Genomic DNA, 23,507 nt, shown 5'->3' with positions numbered 1-23,507 from the left:
TAGCTTTTTTTACATAAAACCAGAACAAATTCAACACCATTGCAATCAACACAAACCAAATTGGACACATCTGTGCTGTAAAAATAAATGTAAGAGGTATTTAAGGATTTTTAATATTTTGGAAAAGAAAGATTATGGTTCTTTGTGTACTTCCACCCCCATCCCCAATCCCTAAAACAAAATATGAAGTGATTCTGTCTGTTTTTCAGTTTTGGATGTCTGCTGTCGCAACAACAATGCCAATTCCCTGTGGAGCATTTATGCCAGTCTTCATTCTAGGTAAGAAATAATTTATCCTGATACAGAAGCATGTGAATATCCTCAGCTCCTTTCAGCACAGTAACAGTGTTTGACAGCTCTCGGAAAATCACTTCCACTGAAATGTCAATACTCCTTAACAACTTTTTTGTTGTGTTCTTCAAGTTGAGTAAACTATTACAGAAAAAGAGGGCAAAAAAAGGTACATTATTCTGTACTTGTTTTGTGTTTTTTGTTTCATTTTAGAAGTGTTTCTTTGTTTAATATTACATTTTTGATAATCTCACATCACCATTTTGTGTTCTAGAAGTCTCTTTGTTGTTGGCAATCCCAGTCGCTACTTCATAATGTCCAGAAGTTGCAACATTTAATCTAATCACAGCGATAACTTCCTGTTACCCAAGATTCTGGATATTGTAGTGAATTTTTGTTGTAGAGCTAGTTCAAATCAACTTAAGTATTTTTAGAAGAGATTTTTGGTTTCTGAATTGGGTTTTGCTGATTGTTTCATTTGATTTCTAGGCAATGATTGTACACTTTTTTTATAACGTTTTTCTTCCCATTCTTCTCGTTTTCTTCTCAAGAAACTGGTGTGCTTCTTTTTTCTTGATATTGCTTTTTCCAACATTGGCAGAACAAATATAGTAAAGTTCAATGGAGAATTAAAAAATAAATAAACAGACACATCCTCATACTTTGTATATCCAATTACTGAAAAAAATATTAGGAACACTATATTAATAATGGTTAAGGTCTCCTTTTGCTCTCTAAACAGCCTCAATACTTCATGACATGGTTTCCACAAGATGTTGGAAATATTCTTTTGAAATTCTGCTCCATGTTTTGCATGAGGATATCATACAATTCCTGCAGGTTTGTCATCTGCACATTCATGCTGTGAATCTCCTGTTCTACCACATCCCAAAGTTATTCTATTGAATTCAGAACCAGGGACTGGGAAGGCCACTGAGAACCTGAACTCATTGCCATGTTCATGAAACCAGTTTGAGACATGGTGCCTTATCATACTGGAAGTAGCCATAAGAAAATGTGTAAGTTGTGACAATGAAGGGATGTGCATGGCCAATGACAACACTCAAATTAGCAATGGCATTCAAGCAATGATTGATTGGTATTAACACGCCTAAAGTGTGCCAAGAAAACATTCCCACATCATTATACCACCACAACCTGCCTGGACTGTCGACACAAGGCAGGTTGAGAACATGGATTTATATTGTTGGGACCATATAGTGACGATACTATAAGTGTGCCTCTGAAGAAATCAAGATTCATCAGACCGGGATACATTTTAAAGTCATAAACGGTCCAGTTTTGGTAAGTCTGTGCCCACTGCAGCCTCAATTTTCTGTTCTTGGCTGACAGGAGTGGAACCTGACATGGTCTGCTATTGTAGCCCATCTGCCTCAAGGTTCCATGTGTTGAATTCTATTCTGAGATGCTTTGCTGATCACTACAGATATTCAGAGTGGTTAGCTAAGTGACCTAGCCTTTCTGTCAGCTGGGACCAGCCTCACCATTTGCCCTGACACTGCATCTCTGCCTGCAGAACTGAATGTTTTTCATTTTTTGCACCATTCTAAATTCTAGAGACAGCAGTTTATGAACATCCCAGGAGATAATCAGTTATGGTAATATCAAAACAAACCTGTCTGGCCCCAACAATCATGCCATGGTCAAAATCACTGAGTTTTCATTTTTCCCCATTCTGGTGTATGATGTGAACATTAGATGAAGTTTCAGACCTGAATCTGTAAACTTTTATGCATGATTGACTGATTAGCCAATTGCATGGATAAGCAGGTGAAAGTTGTTGTTAATAATTTTCTCTTATATAAAGTGAGGGTATTCTAACAGCCACCCTTGACTCAGACTAATACGAAGCCTACTATGAATATTTATAAAAGACATAATGAACAGAAGCACTAAACAAAGTACAAAATACACAGATAAAATAATAAACTGATGCTCTCTAAGCCTACCCATGATATCTATGTCTCTCTGATGTCTTGTTCACTTGACTACCATTACTCTCTCTCTTTCAATCTCTTTTAACCCTGTCAACTCTTCCTCCCACCCGCTGAGCACTTGTTCCAACTCATCTCCAATCTCTGAACTTAATGGCTACCTGTCTTTGATGCCTACATAAGGGTTATTTCTGGGGTGAGCTCTGGAGCTAATTCAGAAATTAGAAAATATATTCAAAGTACTAGGACATTCTTTCCAAGTACCTTCTGACAACCAGGGGGACATCCTTTAAACCCTGAACTCCTGAACTCCATCTCTCATCCAAAGTGTTCTGACAAGGTAAAGGGACTTAGCAGGCCATAAGACACAAGGAAAAAGATCAAGAGATGACAACAAGAGATGCCAAAAATATTCAGGTAAAGCCAAGATCAAACCAGAAAGTCAAAAGATCTTTTCACCAAATCTCAATACATAAACCCAGTTCCCTAGAAAGGCTTGCACACCAACCACCATGCTCACCACAAGATTTTTTCAATTATTCAAAAACTGGGAGGTAGACAACAGCAGGATGGTGAATCATATACTGGAATGTTGTCAACATTATCTGACGCTGTTATGAATGTCAGTAACTGAATTTTTTCCTGTTTTAACAGGGTTTTCGTTTTAATTTTGTACTTGTTATTGAATTTAATTGTTATGTTTGGAATTTACTGTGATTCTGTCTTGTCTTATGGACCTTGCTGTAAATGGTCTAAATAGTGTAAGGGGGCTAAACACTAGAAGTCATGCCCCTTGACAATTTTATTGCAGTTGGGGCTTCAGATTATAGCAACAGAAGCTGTTGCCAACAAAATGACAGTGCCTCTGAACAGATGATTTGTAAATATTAACAAAATATTAATAAAAATTGAGAGCTCCAAATCCAACAAACATATAACATAACACGATTGGCCATTTGTGCCAGTGGCTTCCGTTACATGCAGCAAGAACCAAAATGAATGTTATTTCATCATTTTGATGCTGTCTATACACATAAACCCTTGACACAACTACAAATACACAGTCCTGGGTTCAAATAAACTATTTTTTATTTTACAAAACCTTTTTTTACAGGCTCTTTACACAAAATATTCTCTTCCTCCTTCTTCTTTATTAGTTATTTCTCTTTCTTTTTCTTGTTCAATCCTCACAAATAAGCCTTGCCTGACTCCACTCCTAAGTCTGACTCCCCAGGCTGTGTGGAGCTCTCCCTTTTGAACCTAACCTGAGAGTACTTCTAGTGCCCAATCGCTGTTTCCAGGAAGCACTTCAGGTTCAGGTGAAACAACCTCAAACAGGGGACTCATCTCCCAAAAGTTCCCCCTAATAGCACAGGCAGAACCAAACAGGGCATTGAACTTGCCCTGTGGGCATCCAAATAGGGACACCTATTGTAATGGGGGATGACATGAGCACAGGAGGCATGCTCCCAGTGCCCATCACTCACCTTGGCTTCCCAAACAGGAAAGCGGTCTGTAATCCTTCCAGCCAGGATGCCTTCACTGAGTCCTTCCATTATACTGGCCTCCCAGCTGGGAAAGATACTCCTATTCATCCCCACTGAGACACCAGTCTGGTTACATCTATATATCTTATATATAAACGTCTACACATGGAAGTGTGTGTGTCTGTCTGTCCGGCCTGGAAATGCGAGGCTACAGCATGACCCTTAAAGAAAGCGACTCTGTCGCCAAAGTGAAACCGCCGACAAAAGAGAAACTCACTTAGCTGCTAATACACGAGCAAGGCAAGCACATTGGCAAAACGAAACCTCCAAGGAGAGAGAAACTTGCGTAGCCGCTGATAGACAATGGAGGAAAGCACGTCAGCAAAACGAAACCACTGATGAAAGTGTACCTCACTTAGCCACTAATGCCCAACAGATGCGATTGTTTGATTGAAGTGCCAGAATCCATGGTTTCTAGGAGCCCGGGCTTTTTACAGAATGGGCTTACACAGCCAGTATATATATGGGCTGCTCAATACTCCCCCGGGACGCTTGGTAGCAGCCTCCCTGGCTGACGGTGGTGCCTCAGCTTCCCGCAGGGCTCCATGGGAGATGGAATTCTCCACAGCTCTGTTGGGATCTGTGGTGGCCACCAGGGGGTGCTGCATGGGTCCCTGAACCCAGCTGAATGAGTCTTCAGCCTCATCCGGAAGTCCAACCGGAAACAGGTGATCAAGCACCTGGAGCACTTCCGGATGGGCTATAAAATGGGCCAGCAACCACCAATCAGTGGCCAGAGTCGGGAGGAGGAGGACAAAGCTTGACGGGAGGAGTGGTGGTTCCAGAGAGGAGTGTGTTTTTTCAACTGGTGATATTTTGGACTGTGCTGTGCCTGTGGGGTTCACGGGAAAGACGTACCCCCACAAGTGAAGAAAATAAAAGTCTACTTTGTGTTTTTACACGTGCCTCCGTGTGAGTCTGTGCCGGATCGGGCGCAATATAGCGCCTTATTACTATATATATATATATATATATAGTACATACATACTTGCTGAGTATATATGCTTACACAAATATAAATATTTTTTGTTAAATTTTTATTAAATAAAAATGAACATACTGTAAAAATTAGAGCAAACCAAACATGACTATGAAAACATCAATACATATAAAAACACCTACCCAACAGCCCCAAGTAGCAAAAATTAATCATGGAAAATTAAAGGCACAGCTGCACCAAAACTAAAAGAAAAAATATTATATGTGAACATGAACTCAATGCTTTCATCCAAGCGAGTCCGAACAACTTGTACATAGAACTGGCACTTAGAAATATTTGATCGGGTCACACCATTAATTTTAGCAGTGAATAGTTCAAGAAACATAAGCTTGTAGAAAGTGGATTTCCGGAAATAAAAGACTAGAGAGCAAGGAGAGTTCCAATTAGAAGCTAGGGCTAACTTTGCAGCATTTGTGCCCAAATAGAACAATCTCTACTGGATGGAAGAAAGGGAAAGAGCAGAAAGAGTCAAAAGAAAGGGGACTTAAGTAGTAAAGGGAGTACTACAGGGGAGGACAGAAGAAACTGTGATAAAGCTCACCAAAAAGCTGAAACTTTAAGAAATCCCCAGTACATATAAAAAAATGTACCTGGGTGTTTAGGAGAACAATTGAACAAAAGGGATTACTAGAAAAGTCCATAGCTAAATGTTACAGGGGGTGAAACACAGGCACTGCACAAATGTGAATTGGGTATGTTGATGACTTTAAAAGTGATGGTCTTAAAAGTCAGGTATCAATTGAGAGGAACAGACAGTAATAGACCAATTCCCAGACTGTTTGAATGGGAAAGGTCTTGGAGGTGGTCTTACATAAAAGGGGGTTAATAGCTGAGACAAGTTTTGTCTTAGAGAAACAAGAATGAGGAAAAGGTTGAAAGTAAATAATTAAAATATATAATAAATATCCTTTTTTTATTTGCTCCTTTTAGTAAACTACTCAAAATGGAATAAGGAACATAATACATTTAAACTGTAAGACAGAGCAGCATCAATTATTGAATATGTTACTAAATATACTGATTTATGCTCATTTCTCAAAATCTAAATAGTTAAATAACACTGAATATTTTACTATAGCAATAAATGACATTTTCCTGAAGCATACAGATTCAGTACTCTAAGTTATTTAATGCAGCATCAGTTTGTGCACAAGACTATTTGGTAACATGTCATGTTTGATATATGAATGTGCAAATGAAGAGGGACTGAAAATAAAAATATGGTGAATCCCAGACAGTTTTCTTGTCCCTTTTTGTAAGCAATTTACTGTTGACACCAAATTCCTTGTGCAATTATATGTTGTTTCACTGTATGGCCCTAGCTGGTCTACTTTGCTATTCACAGGTAACTTTTAAGGCACTGCCTTTATGACCAGTGCCTAAGCAAACTAATAGCATTTAAACCAAAATGTGTTTTTAAGGGGCTGTCTTTGTATGTTGACATTGTTCCTCATGCAATGTTATTTTTGTACATCTGTAAATTAATTACATGTCAACTTCTTTTATTGTTTCAGGAGCCTCATTTGGCAGACTGGTTGGTGAGATAATGGCCACATTGTTTCCCAGTGGAATTCTTTTCGATGGAATAGTCTATCGGATATTACCTGGAGGCTATGCAGTGATTGGTTAGTAATGTGTTCACATTTGTGGATCTATTTCATCTTTAATGACTTTCTTCCATTCCACGTTGCTCTTAGTAACTCATGAGAATAAACTATATATGCATTTTTTTTATTTTGCATTTGCATAGATTTCCCTATTTTCTTTCTCATGCCATGATTCTTTGTACTACAGGAGCTGCAGCGATGACTGGTGCTGTTACTCACACTGTATCCACGGCAGTTATCTGCTTCGAGCTGACTGGTCAGATTTCACATATTCTGCCCATGATGGTTGCTGTAATTTTAGCCAACATGGTGGCACAAGGCCTTCAGCCATCACTCTATGACTCTATCATTCAGGTTAAGAAACTACCTTACCTACCTGAATTAGGGCTCGGACATGTCAGGTAAACAATGTGTTTAAGTTGCCTTTTCTGCTCATTTTGTTCAACTAGCTTTCTTTTTTTTTTACTACATTTGGTAAACTAATACCACTTACTCTCTATCTTTTTCAATTAGTAAATACAATATTTTTGTTGAGGATATCATGGTGAAGGATATCAAGTATTTAACGTTAATGTCTTGCTACCGGGACTTGAAGAATTTACTGGAGAATTGTGATTTGAAGAACATCCCTATAGTTGATTCTGCAGGTAAGATGAAATATAACATTAGAATATGTTTAAAAAAATAATTGTACAATATGAAGCTGGCATGGGTAGGAAATGCTAAACAATTTTGTGTGAAGATATAACAAAGAGAGAAATCAAGCACAGAAAATTAACTACAAATATTTTCATTTAATATGTTCAAAAAACACAAACAGCCTGCATTCATTAAAAGTAATGTTTTCCCTTCCCTTCTTCCTCTTTTCATTTCTTATTTGGAGAATCAATGATTTTGCTGGGCTCTATAGAGCGATCTGAACTTCAGTCATTGCTCATTACACACCTGTCACCTGCCCGACGTCTCAGAGCTTATAGAGAGGGCTGCAGCAAAATGGAAGCATCACCTTATAATGGTCAGACACCAGGTCAAAGGTCACAGAACACAGATATTGCAACAGATACATCTTTCACCTATGTTGATGAAGAACTTGGAGATGAAGCAGCAGAAAAGGTGAGCAACAAATTTATTCATGTTGCTATTTGGGTATTTTCAATTTCTTAACTCTTAATTTCTCTTTATCCTAGACTACTCCAGTGGTAGAAGAGCCAAATGGTCCACTCCCATCAACAAGGCAAGACCCACCTTACCAGGAGTCTTCTGGTATTTGTTTTAATTTTACAATAACTAATGAAAGAAACTTTAATTAGTAAAATGAATCTGGGTAAATTTTCATAGTACTCTTTTACTAATTACAGCATATTCATACAGATTAATATTTATAATTTCCTAATAGAATAATCATGTCTTTCTCTTTCTCAGTATATATATATGTGTGTGTGTGATATTGTGATTTATATCTTTAGTAATAAAATGCACTGCATTTTGTCATTCCAGTAGATGGTGCATCACACACACAAACACTGCTTTTACGAATCCCAAACCAAATGGCATATAACAGAGACAAATGAATTTCATTTGCCATTCCAACAGATGGTGCATCACAGACATTTGTAGCAATGCATTTTATTACCACAAATGTTTATTACTACATGCATTGCAAAATACATTCCAATAGATGATGCCTCACAAACATTTTCAGTAATAAAATGCATTGCATTTGTCATTCCAATAGATGGCACATTATAGACGTTAACACTGCTTTTATCAATCCCATACCAAATGGCATATAAGAGAGACATATACATTGCATGGTACACTACAACAACAACAACAACAACAACATTTATTTATATAGCACATTTTCATACAAAAAGTAGCTCAAAGTGCTTTACATAAACGTTAATGCTGAGGTCTTAGATTTCAATCCATCTTAGATGGGCACCACAGCTAGTATATATACTTTAAACTAAAAATAAAAAAGAAAATAATGGAATAATGCACATTTTCTTTGGACCTCAATTTCTTGTCATATTTAAAGCTAGGGTTTAAGTTTAGGAATGTATGGATGTATAACCTCACAACAGAGATATATTTGTAAGATACTGAAGTCGGTACCCTTTGCTGCAGGGATGTTTTTCCTATATTAGAAATGTAGATTAAAAAAGGTGATGAATGAAGGACAGATTGAATAAACTAAGAAATCTTAGTCAAGAACAGAACAATTCAAAACCATCAGGAGTAAACCTATGTGGGTATTCTATCTTCTGGATATTATTCCCCTTTATTAGAACATACCATAACCTAACATTCTCACATCTACTTAATTCAATTAAGGTCATGGGGGCTTGTAGTGGTGGTGCTGTGCAGAATGTGGAAGCTGACTGAGGGAGAGCTCAGCTGATGTCACCAGGAAACGCTATGCTTGCAGTGCTTACAGGCAGTTCCATGCATATCCAACCATAAGAGTTCTTTAAGTGCTCTCACTGTAAAAGAACTGCTTCTGAGGGCCCTTGTAAGCCAAGTGTTGTGGGGTCATAACTGAGCACTGGCAGTTGCCACAGTGCAAATGTGCGATCTTGGATGGATCATGGTGTGATCCCATGACAAAACTTGTGGTGGGTTGGGAGCAATTGCTTTGTAGACAGGTGCAGTGTAGTGGCAGTGCTGTGCAAAAGGTGGGGGCTGAGTGACAGACAGCTCGGCTGATAACAACAACACTTATTTCTATAGCACATTTTAATACAAACAATGTAGCTCAAACTGCTTTACATGATGAAGAAAGAGAAAAAATACAAAGTAAATAATTAAAATTATGGAACACTAATTAACATAGAATAGAAGTAAGGTCTGATGGCCAGGGAGGACAGAAAAAAAAAAAAAAAAACTCCAGACAGCTGGAGAAAAAAAAATAAAATCTGCAGGGGTTCCAGGCCATGAGACTGCCCAGCCCCCTCTAGGCATTCTATCTAACATAAATGACCACAATTGCTGTCACTCAGGGCCCAAGGTAATCTAGATATTATAAATGAGTTGATGGCTAAACATTTGATTGTGAGGATGTGTGACTTGGCATGGATTGTGGTGTTAATCCACAACAAAACAGAATCAGAACCCATCCTGGCAGTACTTAGTATAAGGCAAGATCCAGCACAGGAGAGGGAAATATCCACCATTTAATAGAATTAATAATAATTACACTACATCAGTAATTGTTCGAGTTTTTCCTTTTTCTTTATGATGGACAGCAACAAAAATAAATTACAAATTCATGTGAAAATGTTGGATCATTTAAACAAGATTATAGCTTTGAGTCAATTTTTTTTAAAGATTTTCATGTTAAAGGGAAGAATGGAATGCAGTCTGCAGTTATGTTGCTTTGATTCCTTAAACAAGATCTAACAATAGCTACTGTGAAGTAGATCTTTGATCTTGGACATGCCATGAATGCTTTGAAATCAGGCAAGAAGATAGACTAAGCACAAATTGTTATAGCTAAGTCCAATGGGATTTGTATTTTTGCATCCTCCTCTTGTGTACTCCCTTTTGTTCTTCACTCAGTGTGTATGCTGCAAGTCCCACACCAAGAAAATAAATGTCTTTAGTTAAGGAGGTGTTTTCCCCTGACTCTCTTTTGATGTGCTTTCTGGCAGTTGCAATGGTGTCCTTATCACACCTGCTTCTAGACTAAGGTCAACAATGGTTTCCTTGGAATCCTGAGGTTTGAATAGGCTTTAAACAGCCAACATCAAACTTCACTGGGCTCGTGATTACCTGCTCTAGGGGCTCGATTACATCAGGCAAATACAAATACTCAGCAGGAGCCTTCCAGCTTAACTAAATGATTTGTTGTGTTTCCTAAGTTAACAAGCTTTGATGCATGAGTTTTTTAAACACTTGCAATAAGCTGTCTTTCCCCTTTAGCTTTTAAAAAGGAAAAAGTGCCTGGTACATAAATCTACAGAAGGTGTTTTTAACTAAAACTATAAAAGTACCTTTGTACTTGTATATAAATAAAAGTTGTTGTTGTTGTTTGTCAAGTCGTGAGTAGTTATACGTATAACCAGTGATTTCCAAAGAGCTGAAGGGATTTACAGTATCAACACTGCTACAAAATAAAGACACCTTCTAATCAAGAAGCTTAATAGGACAATGGCAAAAATGTCAATACATTTACATTAAACAAAATAATAACAGAAAATCATGATGCTATGAAAGGAAAGAATTAAGAAAGAATTTACATGGTGTATTTCCCACTGCCAGCAGCTATACGCCTTGCAATTCAGAACAGGTAATTCACCTGAAGCTGCTTGGATGGGAGACCAACCATGAAAACCTTGGGTTGCTACTGGAAGAGGAGATGGCAAGGCCAGCAGGGGAAGCTTACTCTGTTGTCTGAATGCGGATCCCAATGCCTCAGCACAGCAATGGGAACAATGTGCTGTAAAATGGTGCTGTCATTCAGATGAGACTGCAAACTGAGGTCCTGACTCTCTGGGCGTCCTTTGTAAAGAGTAGGATTTATCTTGATGCCCTGGTAAATTGCTGTCCATGGCCTAGTCACTCTAGCCCCCTAATCATCCCCTTTTTCTAATGGGCTAACTATCTCTCACCTCTTCATAACCTAATAGCTAATGTGTGGTAAGCATTCTGGCACAAAATGGCTGCCGTCGCATTATCCACGTGGATGCTGCACATTAGCGGCTGGTGAAGTGGCTCACTACTCACTATGTAAAGCACTTTGAGTAGAGAGAAAAGTGCTATATAAATGTAAATAATTATTATTATTAAACAGTAATATGCTTTAGCTCTGCACTTATTCATAATGTAACAGATATTCAGGTAGAATATAACACATATTTGAAGATATATTGATTGGCATGTATCATATTATGTATATACTATACAGCAGAGGTACTCAGTTATGGTCCTGGAGGTCCACAGTGGCTACAGTTTTTCATTCCAAACTTTTTCATAATGAAACTTGGTAATGAATTATACAGCATGTATATTTTTTGTTTCCTTAGAACTTTATCCATATGTTTTGAGGTCCTTCCTTTCTCTCTCATTTGTTTCAAAGCATTGTATTAACACAGATGCTTCATGGTGCACATACACAAGTTTAAACTGAAGCAGGTTAGCTGGAGAGCTGATGGTTCCTTTGTCATTTGCACCTCATTATTAATTGATGACTGGTTAAGAAAGTAGGCAACAATTTAAACCTAAATGTGGCAGTTTAAAACTAAAATAGACAATTTGACATCCGTAGCAGAGCAACGGGCACTCAGCAGGCTCCTATCAATTATGGAGAATCCACTACATCCATTAAACAGTGTCATCTCCAGACAGAGGAGCAGCTTCAGCGACAGACTGCTGTCACTGTCCTGCTCCACTGACAGACTGAGAAGATCATTCCTCCCCCAAACTATGCGACTCTTCAATTCCACCAGAGGGGGTAAACGTTGAACATTATTCAAGTTATTGTCTGTTTTTTACCTGCATTTTTTATTACTCTTTAATTTAATATTTTTTGCTGCTGGAGTATGTGAATTTCCCCCTGGGATTAATAAAGTATCTATCTATCTATCTATCTATCTATCTATCTATCTATCTATCTATCTATCTATCTAAATTAAGGGTTCTGAATTGTAACAAGCAAGTTATTAGTAAATAAATGGATTCTAATTAAAAAAAACTTTTAATAAGGACCATAATTGAGTACCCCTGGAATCCAGGTTAATTACTTTTGTTGGTATTATGTAATTGTTTACTATGATTTTTTTCTCTAATCAGTCCTAGCCCTTAATTGACTTAAAAAAAGACATCTACTCTTAAATCTACATACTGGGTAATGTAGCTGCTACATTAAATAAATATAAAAAAATTAAATGAAAAATGAATCCATAAATAACTGGTTCATATTCAAAAGTGAAAAAAGGTTCATTAGTTCAGTCCCCAGTGTATAATCAGGTGTTTGATTAATTTTGCACCTGTTTAACGACTGAAACACCCATTCATCAAAATGAACATTGAGCGGCACTTTTCTTTTTAAAGATAACAAGTCAAGTTAATTAAATCTAATGTAAAGTTATGAAAATAGTAAATAACACATTCGACCGAGACCTCATATGACCTTAAATAGTGTTGTAAATCCTTGTTACTCTGGCATAAGATATAATATGCCAACAAAATTTTACTGAATTTATACTGTAAGAAATATAAGTTTACATGTGATGGTCCTTCAAAATAATCCTCCACTGCAATAAGAACACACTAACAGCATGGCCAAAAGAGGCCCAAGAAAGCATACATGGATCTCTAGGCTTCTTTTGCGTCTTTTGATGTTTGTATTCTTACCCTAATATCCTAATATTAAAATTATAACAGAATAGTTAATTCCATGGGGTAACCACAAAAAGATAAGTTTGTAAAGAGTTTTTTTGTGTGAAGGTTCTCTCTACAGCTTACTCCAAACTGGATGTTTGCTGATACAAAAGGTATAACCTTAGCTGAAAAACTACAACATCCAACAACAAAATAACCTCATCCCGCTGTCAAACATGGGGCTGGATATATCATGGAATGGGGCTACTTTTCTGTAATGCCAACAAATTACAGAGGGAAGCATCAAGCCCTATGTCTGAGAATTCAAGTTGGGATAAATATGGACCCTCTGGCACAAAGCTTATTTAAATTATTTGACCAAACCTACTGAAAAATGGATTAAATTATTAAGAAGAAATGTTGTTTTCAAATTCGAAGCCAAGAGAAAAATTGAATTACGGCCTGAAGTGAACTGCAACAGGGGCAACAAATCTGGAATAGATGAAGCAATTTTCTATGGCAGAATGAGCGGATTAACAATTATAGAAAATGTTTGATTGCTATGATAGCCGCTAAAGGATGTGTCATTGCTTACTGAATTTAAAGGTTCACTTACTTTTGTACAGAGGGATTATTAAATGTCTACAAGGTTTTTTGTAGTCATTAGTGAAATAATGCATATTTTTAGCATCTACAGTATGTCTGTTATTCTTCATTAAATACTGGAATTAACATATGGAAAAGATTTTTTCATATTGAAGCGTTATATAAAAATTAAGAGTTTATATACAATCAGCTCTGTTTATATGTTTATTTTTAAGAGGAAATACAATATAGTGTTTGCAGTCTTTTACATATAAATTGCTCAGAATATTGGTAATAAAAGTAAATATTGTAATCTCAAGCAAATTAGGATGACATAAAATAAACTATAGCCAGCTGACATGTAAGAAAGGAAAACAAAACCATAATTTATAATATTAAAGCTAAACCTATGGTGGCCTATGGCTCCCTGGGATAATCTAAGGGTCAAGCTGCCAATAAGCCTCTACCTAAACATTCTAGAATGACTACTGTTCAGGATGGTGTTCTTGATTGTGATTGAACACAACAAAGGTCCAACATCAGTCATGGCATTGTCTTTATCCATTCTGACCTCAATTTGCAAGATCATCAAATATAGAGCTGCAGCAAGTACTTTTTTGTTTGCAAAATTCTGTTGACACATTCTTCCTTAAAAATAAAAATGGAAAATGTATTTAAATGTTACCAGTTTTATTCAAGCAAAATTATTGTTGAATGTTCTAGCACAGTGTTTCCCAAACTCGGTCCTGGGGACCCCCTGTGTCTGCAGGTTTTTGTTCCAACCAGATTCATAATCAGTGACAACAACTGATAACACTGAGCTCATTTAATTAGCTGGTATTTTTTTTCTCTTATTCTACATTCAGAAAAGCACAGCGGCTTGAATTTTACATTTATAAGACATTTAGAAATATTTCTGCTTTTTCTATAGATTTAAATGCTTAACTCTCTTTTGTTGATTTCATTTTATTTTGCCCTTTTGCTGTGCAGTTTTCTCCCTTTGTTTTATCTTATTAATGACAATTAAAAATTAGCAGAGCAGACACCCAGGCAAACAACACTGAATCATGAAAGGCTGCAAATACTTTAGTGTCAGACCCACTAATTAGTAAATAATGGATTAATTAAACAATTAGAGCACCTGGAAAAGTAGAATGAAAATCAAGATGTAAATATTGTTAAAAAGAACAAAATACATTATTCCCATATAACTGCTTGGTACATTTTAATTTATATATATATATATATATATATATATATATATATATATATATATATATATATATATATATATATATATTTTATCAATCTTAAGTTTTCTAATTTCTTTATTGTTCCCAGAACACAGAACTTGGGAAATAACACATCACTTAATTAGCCCAGGAGTCCAATTAAAAACAGCTGGTTGGAACAAAAACCTGCAGCCACAGTGGGTCCCCAGGACCAAGTCTGAAGGATAGTCCACATCACACTACTTTTCCAGTAATCTTCACTCATAGCATTCCCATGAAGCCAGTCACATACTATGACATACCCGGCAATTTTCAGCTCACTCGGATATAATCAGACAGTTTTGATTTTGTCTTTAGTTGTATAGCTGGGCTCTATCTATATGGGACCTGATAACCAATGAAAGCGGAAAAAGGAACACAGGTATTTTGGACATCACAAGCAGAAGAGAAGCTTATCTGTCTGATGTTTCATATTTTACAAACAATAATAAAACAGAAGGGCGGCACGGTGGCGCAGTGGGTAGCGCTGCTGCCTCGCAGTTGGGAGACCTGGGGACCTGGGTTCGCTTCCCGGGTCCTCCCTGCGTGGAGTTTGTGGGTTTCCTCTGGGTGCTCCAGTTTCCTCCCACAGTCCAAAGACATGCAGGTTAGGTGGATTGGCGATTCTAAATTGGCCCTGGTGTGTTTGTGTGTGTCCTGCGGTGGGTTGGCACCCTGCCCGGGATTGGTTCCTGCCTTGTGCCCTGTGTTGGCTGGGATTGGCTCCAGCAGACCCCCGTGACCCTGTATTCGGTTTCAGCGGGTTGGAAAATGGATGGATGGATGGATAGAACAGAAGTTATTAGTTGCCACAAAAAGTTGCCAGAATGACTGAAAGAACGTCACTCTGTAGGTAAAGTGGACAACCCCTGCGATTTTCAGTCATGTAAACTGACATGGTCCAGTCACGGGATCAGCAACTGGTGTTCAACAACTCTGACATACCTTACAACTAGAAGTCACGTAATGTGAGACATCAGCTTGAAGGACAAAGGACTTAGATGCACATTTGTGTATCTGTAGTCTTTTTTCTTGTATATTTAAGGTTTCAGTGTTTCAATTTTGATAATATTCATTTTGTATATGCACTTGTAGAATTCCACAAAAAAATATTATAAAAAAAAAACAAAATTTCTTTGAAATCTTGATTAATATGATCCTACTGACTTTTTAATATATCTCTTCCTGCTAATTTGAATTAACATGTAATACCTTCACACCTATTACCTTGTTTAGAGTATTGGCCTTATAACGAGTATTTTTGATTTTTATCTTATCTTTAACATTAATACTACTATTTATTTTTGTTTCATACTGTGTTTATGTCTTGATATTCGAACCTTCAAACTGATTTAGCTTTTTTGATTATTCCATACAGGAAAAGGCCCTTTTCAGGCAGTGAGGAGGTCCATTCATGGATTATTTCACCCTTCTGTGCATGTACCACCAGCAGAACAATCTCAGGTGAAAGCCGGGGAAGGAGTTTATGAGTTTGTTTGTAAGTTTTGGTGGTGGTTATTGTAGTGCTTGTGTGAAATTCAAAGAGCACTGGCCGATATGTTGAGAGGCCACATTATAAAGTACAATTAACAAACAAGAAGCTGATGCCCTATTTGAACAGCCTGAATTCATCAGGATATAAATGTTGTTCCATGTCTACCCAGAGTATTTAATTGGTGTTAAAAATTAGATGCTGAAAGATTATCACTAAATAGTCTTTCTCATCACACAGCAGCTCAGTTGAATTTAGATCCGATTACAGGGAAGGATACTATATTAAGTGGAGTTCTTTGTTCCTGGAAAACATTACAGGAACTTCCTAGCCACTTAAAAAAGCTCATTCAAAGAAGGATGCAACACTGTTTTAAACGGATGCATCACATCTACAATGAAGTCTAAATATTCCATGGCATTCAAATGAAAGAACCGATGTATGAGGAAAACCCCAAAATCCACAATATGCCGGTATCATTGAAACAACATGATGGAATCATAACTTTATTACCTTTATTTCTCCACATCCTGGTTCAAAAAAGAATGAATTATCAGTAAGCAGAATTTATCCAACCACTTAAATCTTTGGTCTTCCTCGTACTCCCTCTGAATTTCCCACAAACACCATGTGCTGGTATCTGCCTGCCTATTTTAAACCACATTATCTGCACATGTGATTGTGTCACTATGAAACGGAGGGAACAGAACCTAATAAAGTGGCCACTCAGTGTACTCTACAGGTGTATCAATGTGTTTAAGTGGGAACTGGGTGAACTCTGAAAAGAAAAGCTTTCACTGTTTTCTATCTTTACCCCTAACAGGATCCAATTTCAACTTTAGAAAACATGACAGAAGAAGAGGTGAGAATAACAGAAGATGCTTAGTTATTATTGTGTTGTTTATTATTATTTGCTAAATGATAATTAAAGTGAAGAGAAAAAATAAAGTTGTAGAGAATGAAATATGTTTGTACAAAATCTGAAATATTTCAATTTTACTGGTTGCAATTATGCCATGGTAAATTAATCTTTTTTTTTTAATCTTTCAGGTAAAGGCCTGGGAAGAACGTGAACTTAAAAAGCCAATTAACTTTGATAACTGCAGGATTGACCCATCCCCGTTTCAGCTTGTAGAGAGAACTTCACTACACAAGGTGAACATTAGACAAAGAGACAAAGCATGTGAATGAAATGAGGTCATAGCCTGCAGAGTTTATTATAATTACACAGTGTATCAATGCTACAACACCTTAGGTTTAAGATTTTAACCTGAATACTATGATGTCATCTAGAAGTACATGAAAATTATATCAAAATAGTAAAATGCAGTAACATTGCATTTCATCAAAAATGACAACATAGATGACCTGTTTTGGCTTCTCCCCACTTCCTAAACATATCCATGTTAAACAAATTGGTAACTCTAAAACTAACTTGGTGTAATTGAGTCTAGATGTACAGAATGTGCAGTTGGTTAATGTCTTGCCTTATCTCTGATGATGAAAGAATGGATGGATAAATAAGCAGAGATCTTGAACTGCAAGGAGATAATAACGTTAGTTACAGTGCTTTAAGGACTATAGAAGAACAAAAACACATTTTTTTAAAAGCAATGGTTCCTGTTATAATCCATGTTCAGGGAATTGTAAGATGGTATGCTGGTAATACCGCACTAAACCCTGAAATAATTTCTTTTGTATCTTAGTGCAGAGAATTCATAATGGCTATGCTGAGATTATTTGATTATACTGCACATTAATGAGATTTTTTTTTCAGAACATACCCAACATAATGTATTTCTTTGTAGACAAAAATGACATTTGTTTTTAGTTTTCACTATTTTCTTACAAAGTGCACTTCCTCTTATATGTCATAATGCTACACACAAAAAGACAAAATGACGTGAATTAAAAAGACAAAACATAATTTTGAAAGGCCGGCAAAAGTGAGAGCCTTTGCATAGCAGAAATAACACAATAATGCCTACAGTAGCTGTCTGTTTCAGATATATTAATCACGCTTTAAATCTGCCAGACAGTCAGAGCAGCTTGCTTGCTTCTCCTTCTCACCTGCTTCTCTTTCATACATTTTATTTTACTTCTATTCTCCTAAATGACAATCTGTCCCTATAACAAAACATCAAATTAAACTCTTACCTGAGATTTCTTCTGGCCTCAAACTCCCATGACTATCTGTCAACCCTGCCTCTTAGCATCACAGGGAACACTACATCTGTTTCCTGATATTTCTTAAATGGCAAGAGGGCACCGTGCATATATGTACCAGTTCCTATATTGAAAGGATAATACTTTCTAGCAGACCTTAGCTCAGAAAATTGATTTAGAGGCTATTTTTTCCTGACTGTTAGTCACATTTTCTATTCCTTTAATCTCATAACAGCAGACTCATTCTCTGGGTTGTCAATAGGTAGCAGATAGGGACATTTCTTTGTCAATGAGATCAGAAGAACAACACTTTATTACTAGGCACATATAATGCTGGCTTCAGAACTTTTAGATTCTCTGTAATCAATGAAATATTTTGATTCAGACATTGTCAAAGATAACAATAACACTATAGAATGAAGCCTTTAAGAGCTTGGTATTGAGCACGTAATAGTTACTTTTAGTTATGTAACACAAACAATAATACTGCAGTAGAAGTTATATAGTTAGTTATTATTATACAGTGTCACTGATATGTTTACGTCTGAAAAAGACCAATCATTGCATTTGTGGTCACACTTTAATGTAGCTATGTATTATGTATCAGCTTTTAATTGCCTATAAACATTTTATTACTATCCTTTTAACAATAATAAAGTATAAATATGTTACTATCATCTTAATTTTTTACATCACAAAGTATAAATATGTTACTATCATTTTGATTTTTTACATCGCTTTAGAAAAAGTTTATTCTGTTTTGTTTCCTACAACATTGGATGTCATCTATTTGTCTAATTGTCAGTCAGTCAGTCATTGTCCAACCCACTATATCCTAACACAGTGTCACGGGGGTCTGCTGGAGCCAATCCCAGCCAACACAGGGCGTAAGGCAGGAACAAATCCCGGGCAGGGCGCCAGCCCACCGCAGGGTACACACACACACACACCAAGCACACACTAGGGCCAATTTAGGATTGCCAATGCACCTAACCTGCATGTCTTTGGACTGTGGGAGGAAACAGGAGCACCCGGAGGAAACCCACGCAGACACGGGGAGGACATGCAAACTCCACGCAGGGAAGACCTGGGAAGCGAACCCAGGTCTCCTTACTGTGAGGCAGCAGCGGTACCCACTGCACCACCGTGCTGCCCTATTAGTCTAACTGATCCTGCAAAAATATATATATTATTTTTATTTTAAGCAATTTAGCTCATTTTTAAATTGCTAAATTAGCTAATCAGTATTAATTTTAAAATAAACATACAGCTATAATCTTAAGATAACCATCAGCTTTTTTACCACAAAAGACACGTTGAAGCCCAGGGCGTGTACAGCCGCCTTAACCCCAACACAGACAGGCAGAACACAATTTTGCCACCCAGCACTCGATTTATTTACAGTTTACCTTCCACAGCACATAAGGCAAAGCACAGAGCACAACGCAGTCCCTCTGCTGCCATTCCTTCCGCCTTCACTCCTCCTCTGGCTTTGTCCTCTTCCTCCCAACTCTAGCCATTGAGTGGTTGTGACTGGCTCCTTTTATAGGACACATAGAAGGACTCCAGTTGCCCAACCAGCTTCTTCCAGCAGCACACACTTTATTTCTATGGGGAAACGCTTTTGTCTCGTTTCTCCAACAGCAACACCATTCAAACAGCACCAAAACATAGTCCTCTTCTTCTTCCTCCTCTTCTCTTTTTATCTCTCTAGCTATCCCTCCACCTTCACTTCTCCTGGCAAGCTTTGTCCACCTCCTCCCTACTCTAGGACACATAGAAGAACTCCAGGTATCCAACAAGCTTCTTCCGGCAGCACTTTCGGGTGTGGCAGAAGTGCTGCTAAATAGGGCTCGGGAAACGTCCAGGTGCCCCCCTCATTTGCAGGCTTAAAAAGAAGAACATCCAAATAATAAAAAAGACTTTATGGCCAACAGCTTGTGAACCCTACCTTATTAATCCTGCTTTTGATTCTCCTCTGATGATGACACCTGGTAGGTTGTCAAAAGCTTAGGAATAAAATCTATTTTAAGATAAGTGACATATTTTCTCCCTTTATGGATCTCTAGCTACTGTATATATATGTATACTGTATATATATTGTCAAAAGATGATGCAAAAGAGCCAAAAAAGTTTTGGGGCAACCTCCCGTATAATTGATCCTGGCTGCAAAATGATTGATTTTGTGTATAATTATGTACAGATTGGAGTCCAAAACATAACTTACTGGTGAGGTTGGAAATGGTCGGTTTTTAAAGTGCGTCAGAGGAAATAAGGTAATTATGACCAGAACCGGAAATGAAATCATCAGGCAATATACTGACAATATACAGTATATATTTATATATATGTACATATATATATATATATATATATATACACACACACACATAATTATACAGGGATGGGCAAAAGTAGATTTACAGTTGTATGTGAAACACAGAGTTTATTCTCCTGTTATTATTTATTTATTATTGTATAGTTTGTCTTCTTCTTATTATTATTATTCAAGTGCTTGAGTGTAGCAAGTAGACAATAAGAATGTGTAAATAATGAAGGCCAGCAGTTTGACCAATTACGAGATTGTACCTAAGTGCACTGTGCCATTGTGCCATTAATAAAGTTAATAAAGCTATTGAGTTAATAAAGCTATTGTTAATAATCATAACCTGCATGACTTTTTCCATATGAACAACTGTAAACCTTCTTTTGCCCACCCTATATATATATATATATATATATATATATATATATATATATATATATATATATATATATATACTAGACAAAGAGCCCGTTTCGACAACAGAAGATAAAATGGGCACGAGTTTGTGTCAGCAGTGTATGAAGAACAAATGATAAGTAACGAAGTTGTTTTGTAATGATTGTAGTCCGCTTTACTCATTACTGTACAGGCTTGTACTGTTAGTTGATGAATTTTCCAGGCCTATAGTATAATATTGAATGATGAATGTTCCAGTACAATATGGAATAGTAATAAGTATAAGCACCACAAACCTAATATAGGTGTATTGAATAAATGCGTAATTGAATCAGAATTCGTAATTAGGCCTTGAGCTGTAGACAAAATCGCCTTTCAGGCCTCAAGAGCTTTAATCGAAGTTGCCTTTCTCTTTGAATTTTTGCGGCCGTAAATCCGCCGCCTGCCGCGATGTTGGGGTTGGATGTCGGTCTCGTAAGGTTTTTCGGGCAGCTGCGCAGAAGGCGACTGCGCATTCGGCTTCAGACGGACGTGAGTGAGTGAGTGAGGAGGCAGGTGAATTATGTATTAAGATATATATATATATATATATATATATATATATATATATATATATATATATATATATATATATTATATATATATATATATATATATATATACACATATATATATTTTTTTAAAATACATTCCTTTACACACCTCAGCAATTAGTATCATTAAACCTTTTTGTTATCTTTATAATAATCCATATTGTTTAATTTTTCACTAGTAAAATATTTTTAAAAATAAAATGTTTAATAGCATCAGTAATATGAAGCCCCTTATGCTTTCTTGTTACTACAAACTTGTGCTGTTTGACAACATAACAAATTATAACATATTATTTCCTTTTCAGCTCCTTAAAAGATATTCCATTATACACCATACATCACATTAGCCTTACACTTAATGTCACAGGTTCTCAGTATCTTCATTTTACACTCTTCTCTATGTCTTTTTGACCCATGACAGATGTTCTCCATGATTGTTTTTCAGGGCTGCTTAAATATACTGCTCAAAAAAATTAAAGGAACACTTTTTAATCAGAGTATAGCATCAAGTCAATGAAATTTCTGGAATATTGATCGGGACAGTTAAGTAGCAGAGGGGGTTGTTAATGAGTTTCAGCTGTTTTGGTGTTAATGAAATTAACAACAGGTGCACTAGAGGGGCAACAATGAGACGACCCCAAAAACAGGAATGGTTTAACAGGTGGAGGTCACTGACATTTTTCCCTCCTCATCTTTTCTGACTGTTTTTTCACTAGTTTTGCATTTGGCTAGTAGTCAGTGTCACTACTGGTAGCATGAGGCGGTACCTGGAACATACAGAGGTTGCACAGGTAGTCCAACTTCTCCAGGATGGCATTTCAATATATGCCATTGACAGAAGGTTTGCTGTGTCTCCCAGCACAGTCTCAAGGGCATGTAGGAGATTCCAGGAGACAGGCAGTTACTCTAGGAGAGCTGGACAGGGCCGTAGAAGGTCCTTAACACATCAGCCGGTCCTGTATCTGCTCTTTTGTGCAAGGAGGAACAGGATAAGCACTGCCAGAGCCCTACAAAATGACCTCCAGCAGGCCACTGGTGTGAATGTCTCTGACCAAACAATCAGAAACAGACTTCATGCAGGTGACCTTGCACCCAACATCCTCTAGTGAGCCCTGTGCTTACTGCCTGGCACCATTGAGCTTGATTGGCATTTGCCATAGAATACCAGAATTGGCAGGTCCACCACTGGCACACTGTGCTTTTCACAGATGACAGCAGGTTCACCCTGAGCACATGGACAGACGTGAAAGGGTCTGGAGAAGCCGTGGAGAACGTTATGCTACCTATAACATCGTTCAGCATGACCGCTTTGGTGGTTGGTCAGTGATGGTCTGGGGAGGCAAATCCATGGAGAAACGCACAGACCTTTACAGTCTAGACAACGGCACCTTGACTGCCATTAGGTATTGGAATGAAATCCTTGGATCCATTGTCAGACCCTATGCTGGTGCAGTGGGTCCTGGGTTCCTCCTGGTGCATGACAATGCCCAGCCTCATCTGGCGAGAGTATGCAGGCAGTTCCTGGAGGATGAAGGAATTGATACCATTGACTGGCCCCCACGCTCGCCTGAGCTAAATCCAATAGAACACCTCTGGGACATTATGTTTCTTTCCATCGGACGCCGCCATGTTGCACCTCAGACTGTCCAGGAGCTCAGTGATACCCTGGTCCAGATGTGGGATGAGAACCCCCTGGGCACCATATGTCGTCTCATTAGGAGCATGCCCCGATGTTGTCAAGCATGCATACAAGCACATGGGGGCCATACAAACTACTGAGTACGATGTTGAGTTGCTGCAATGAAATATAGGCAAAATGGACTAACCTGTCGCATCATTTTTTCACTTTGATTTTCAGGGTGTCTTTGAATTCAGCCCTCTGTAGGTAGATAATTTTCATTTCCATTAAATGTGGTGGCATCCTTTCATTCCTAACACATTACCCAGTCCATAT

The 23,507-nt window shown here is 37.4% G+C and overlaps 1 protein-coding gene across 3 annotated transcripts in view; it reads left to right on the top strand.

Moving 5' to 3' along the window:
- clcn1b (chloride channel, voltage-sensitive 1b) overlaps positions 1-23,507 on the top strand; it is a 242,144-nt gene that overhangs the window by 203,816 nt on the left and 14,821 nt on the right. For all 3 annotated transcript variants that reach the window (XM_051931704.1, XM_051931705.1, XM_051931706.1), the window contains 9 exons: positions 210-279; positions 6,308-6,418; positions 6,588-6,801; positions 6,914-7,047; positions 7,284-7,513; positions 7,588-7,663; positions 15,959-16,044; positions 16,896-16,934; positions 17,123-17,227. In XM_051931704.1, the coding sequence (XP_051787664.1) occupies positions 210-279; positions 6,308-6,418; positions 6,588-6,801; positions 6,914-7,047; positions 7,284-7,513; positions 7,588-7,663; positions 15,959-16,044; positions 16,896-16,934; positions 17,123-17,227 (1,065 nt within the window). The remainder of the gene's footprint in view (positions 1-209; positions 280-6,307; positions 6,419-6,587; positions 6,802-6,913; positions 7,048-7,283; positions 7,514-7,587; positions 7,664-15,958; positions 16,045-16,895; positions 16,935-17,122; positions 17,228-23,507) is intronic.

Source organism: Erpetoichthys calabaricus, chromosome 9 (assembly GCF_900747795.2).
Source record: "Erpetoichthys calabaricus chromosome 9, fErpCal1.3, whole genome shotgun sequence".
Lineage (NCBI taxonomy): Eukaryota > Metazoa > Chordata > Cladistia > Polypteriformes > Polypteridae > Erpetoichthys > Erpetoichthys calabaricus.
The sequence above is the reverse complement of the archived record's forward strand: the minus strand, read 5'-3'. Positions and strand labels throughout refer to the sequence as shown.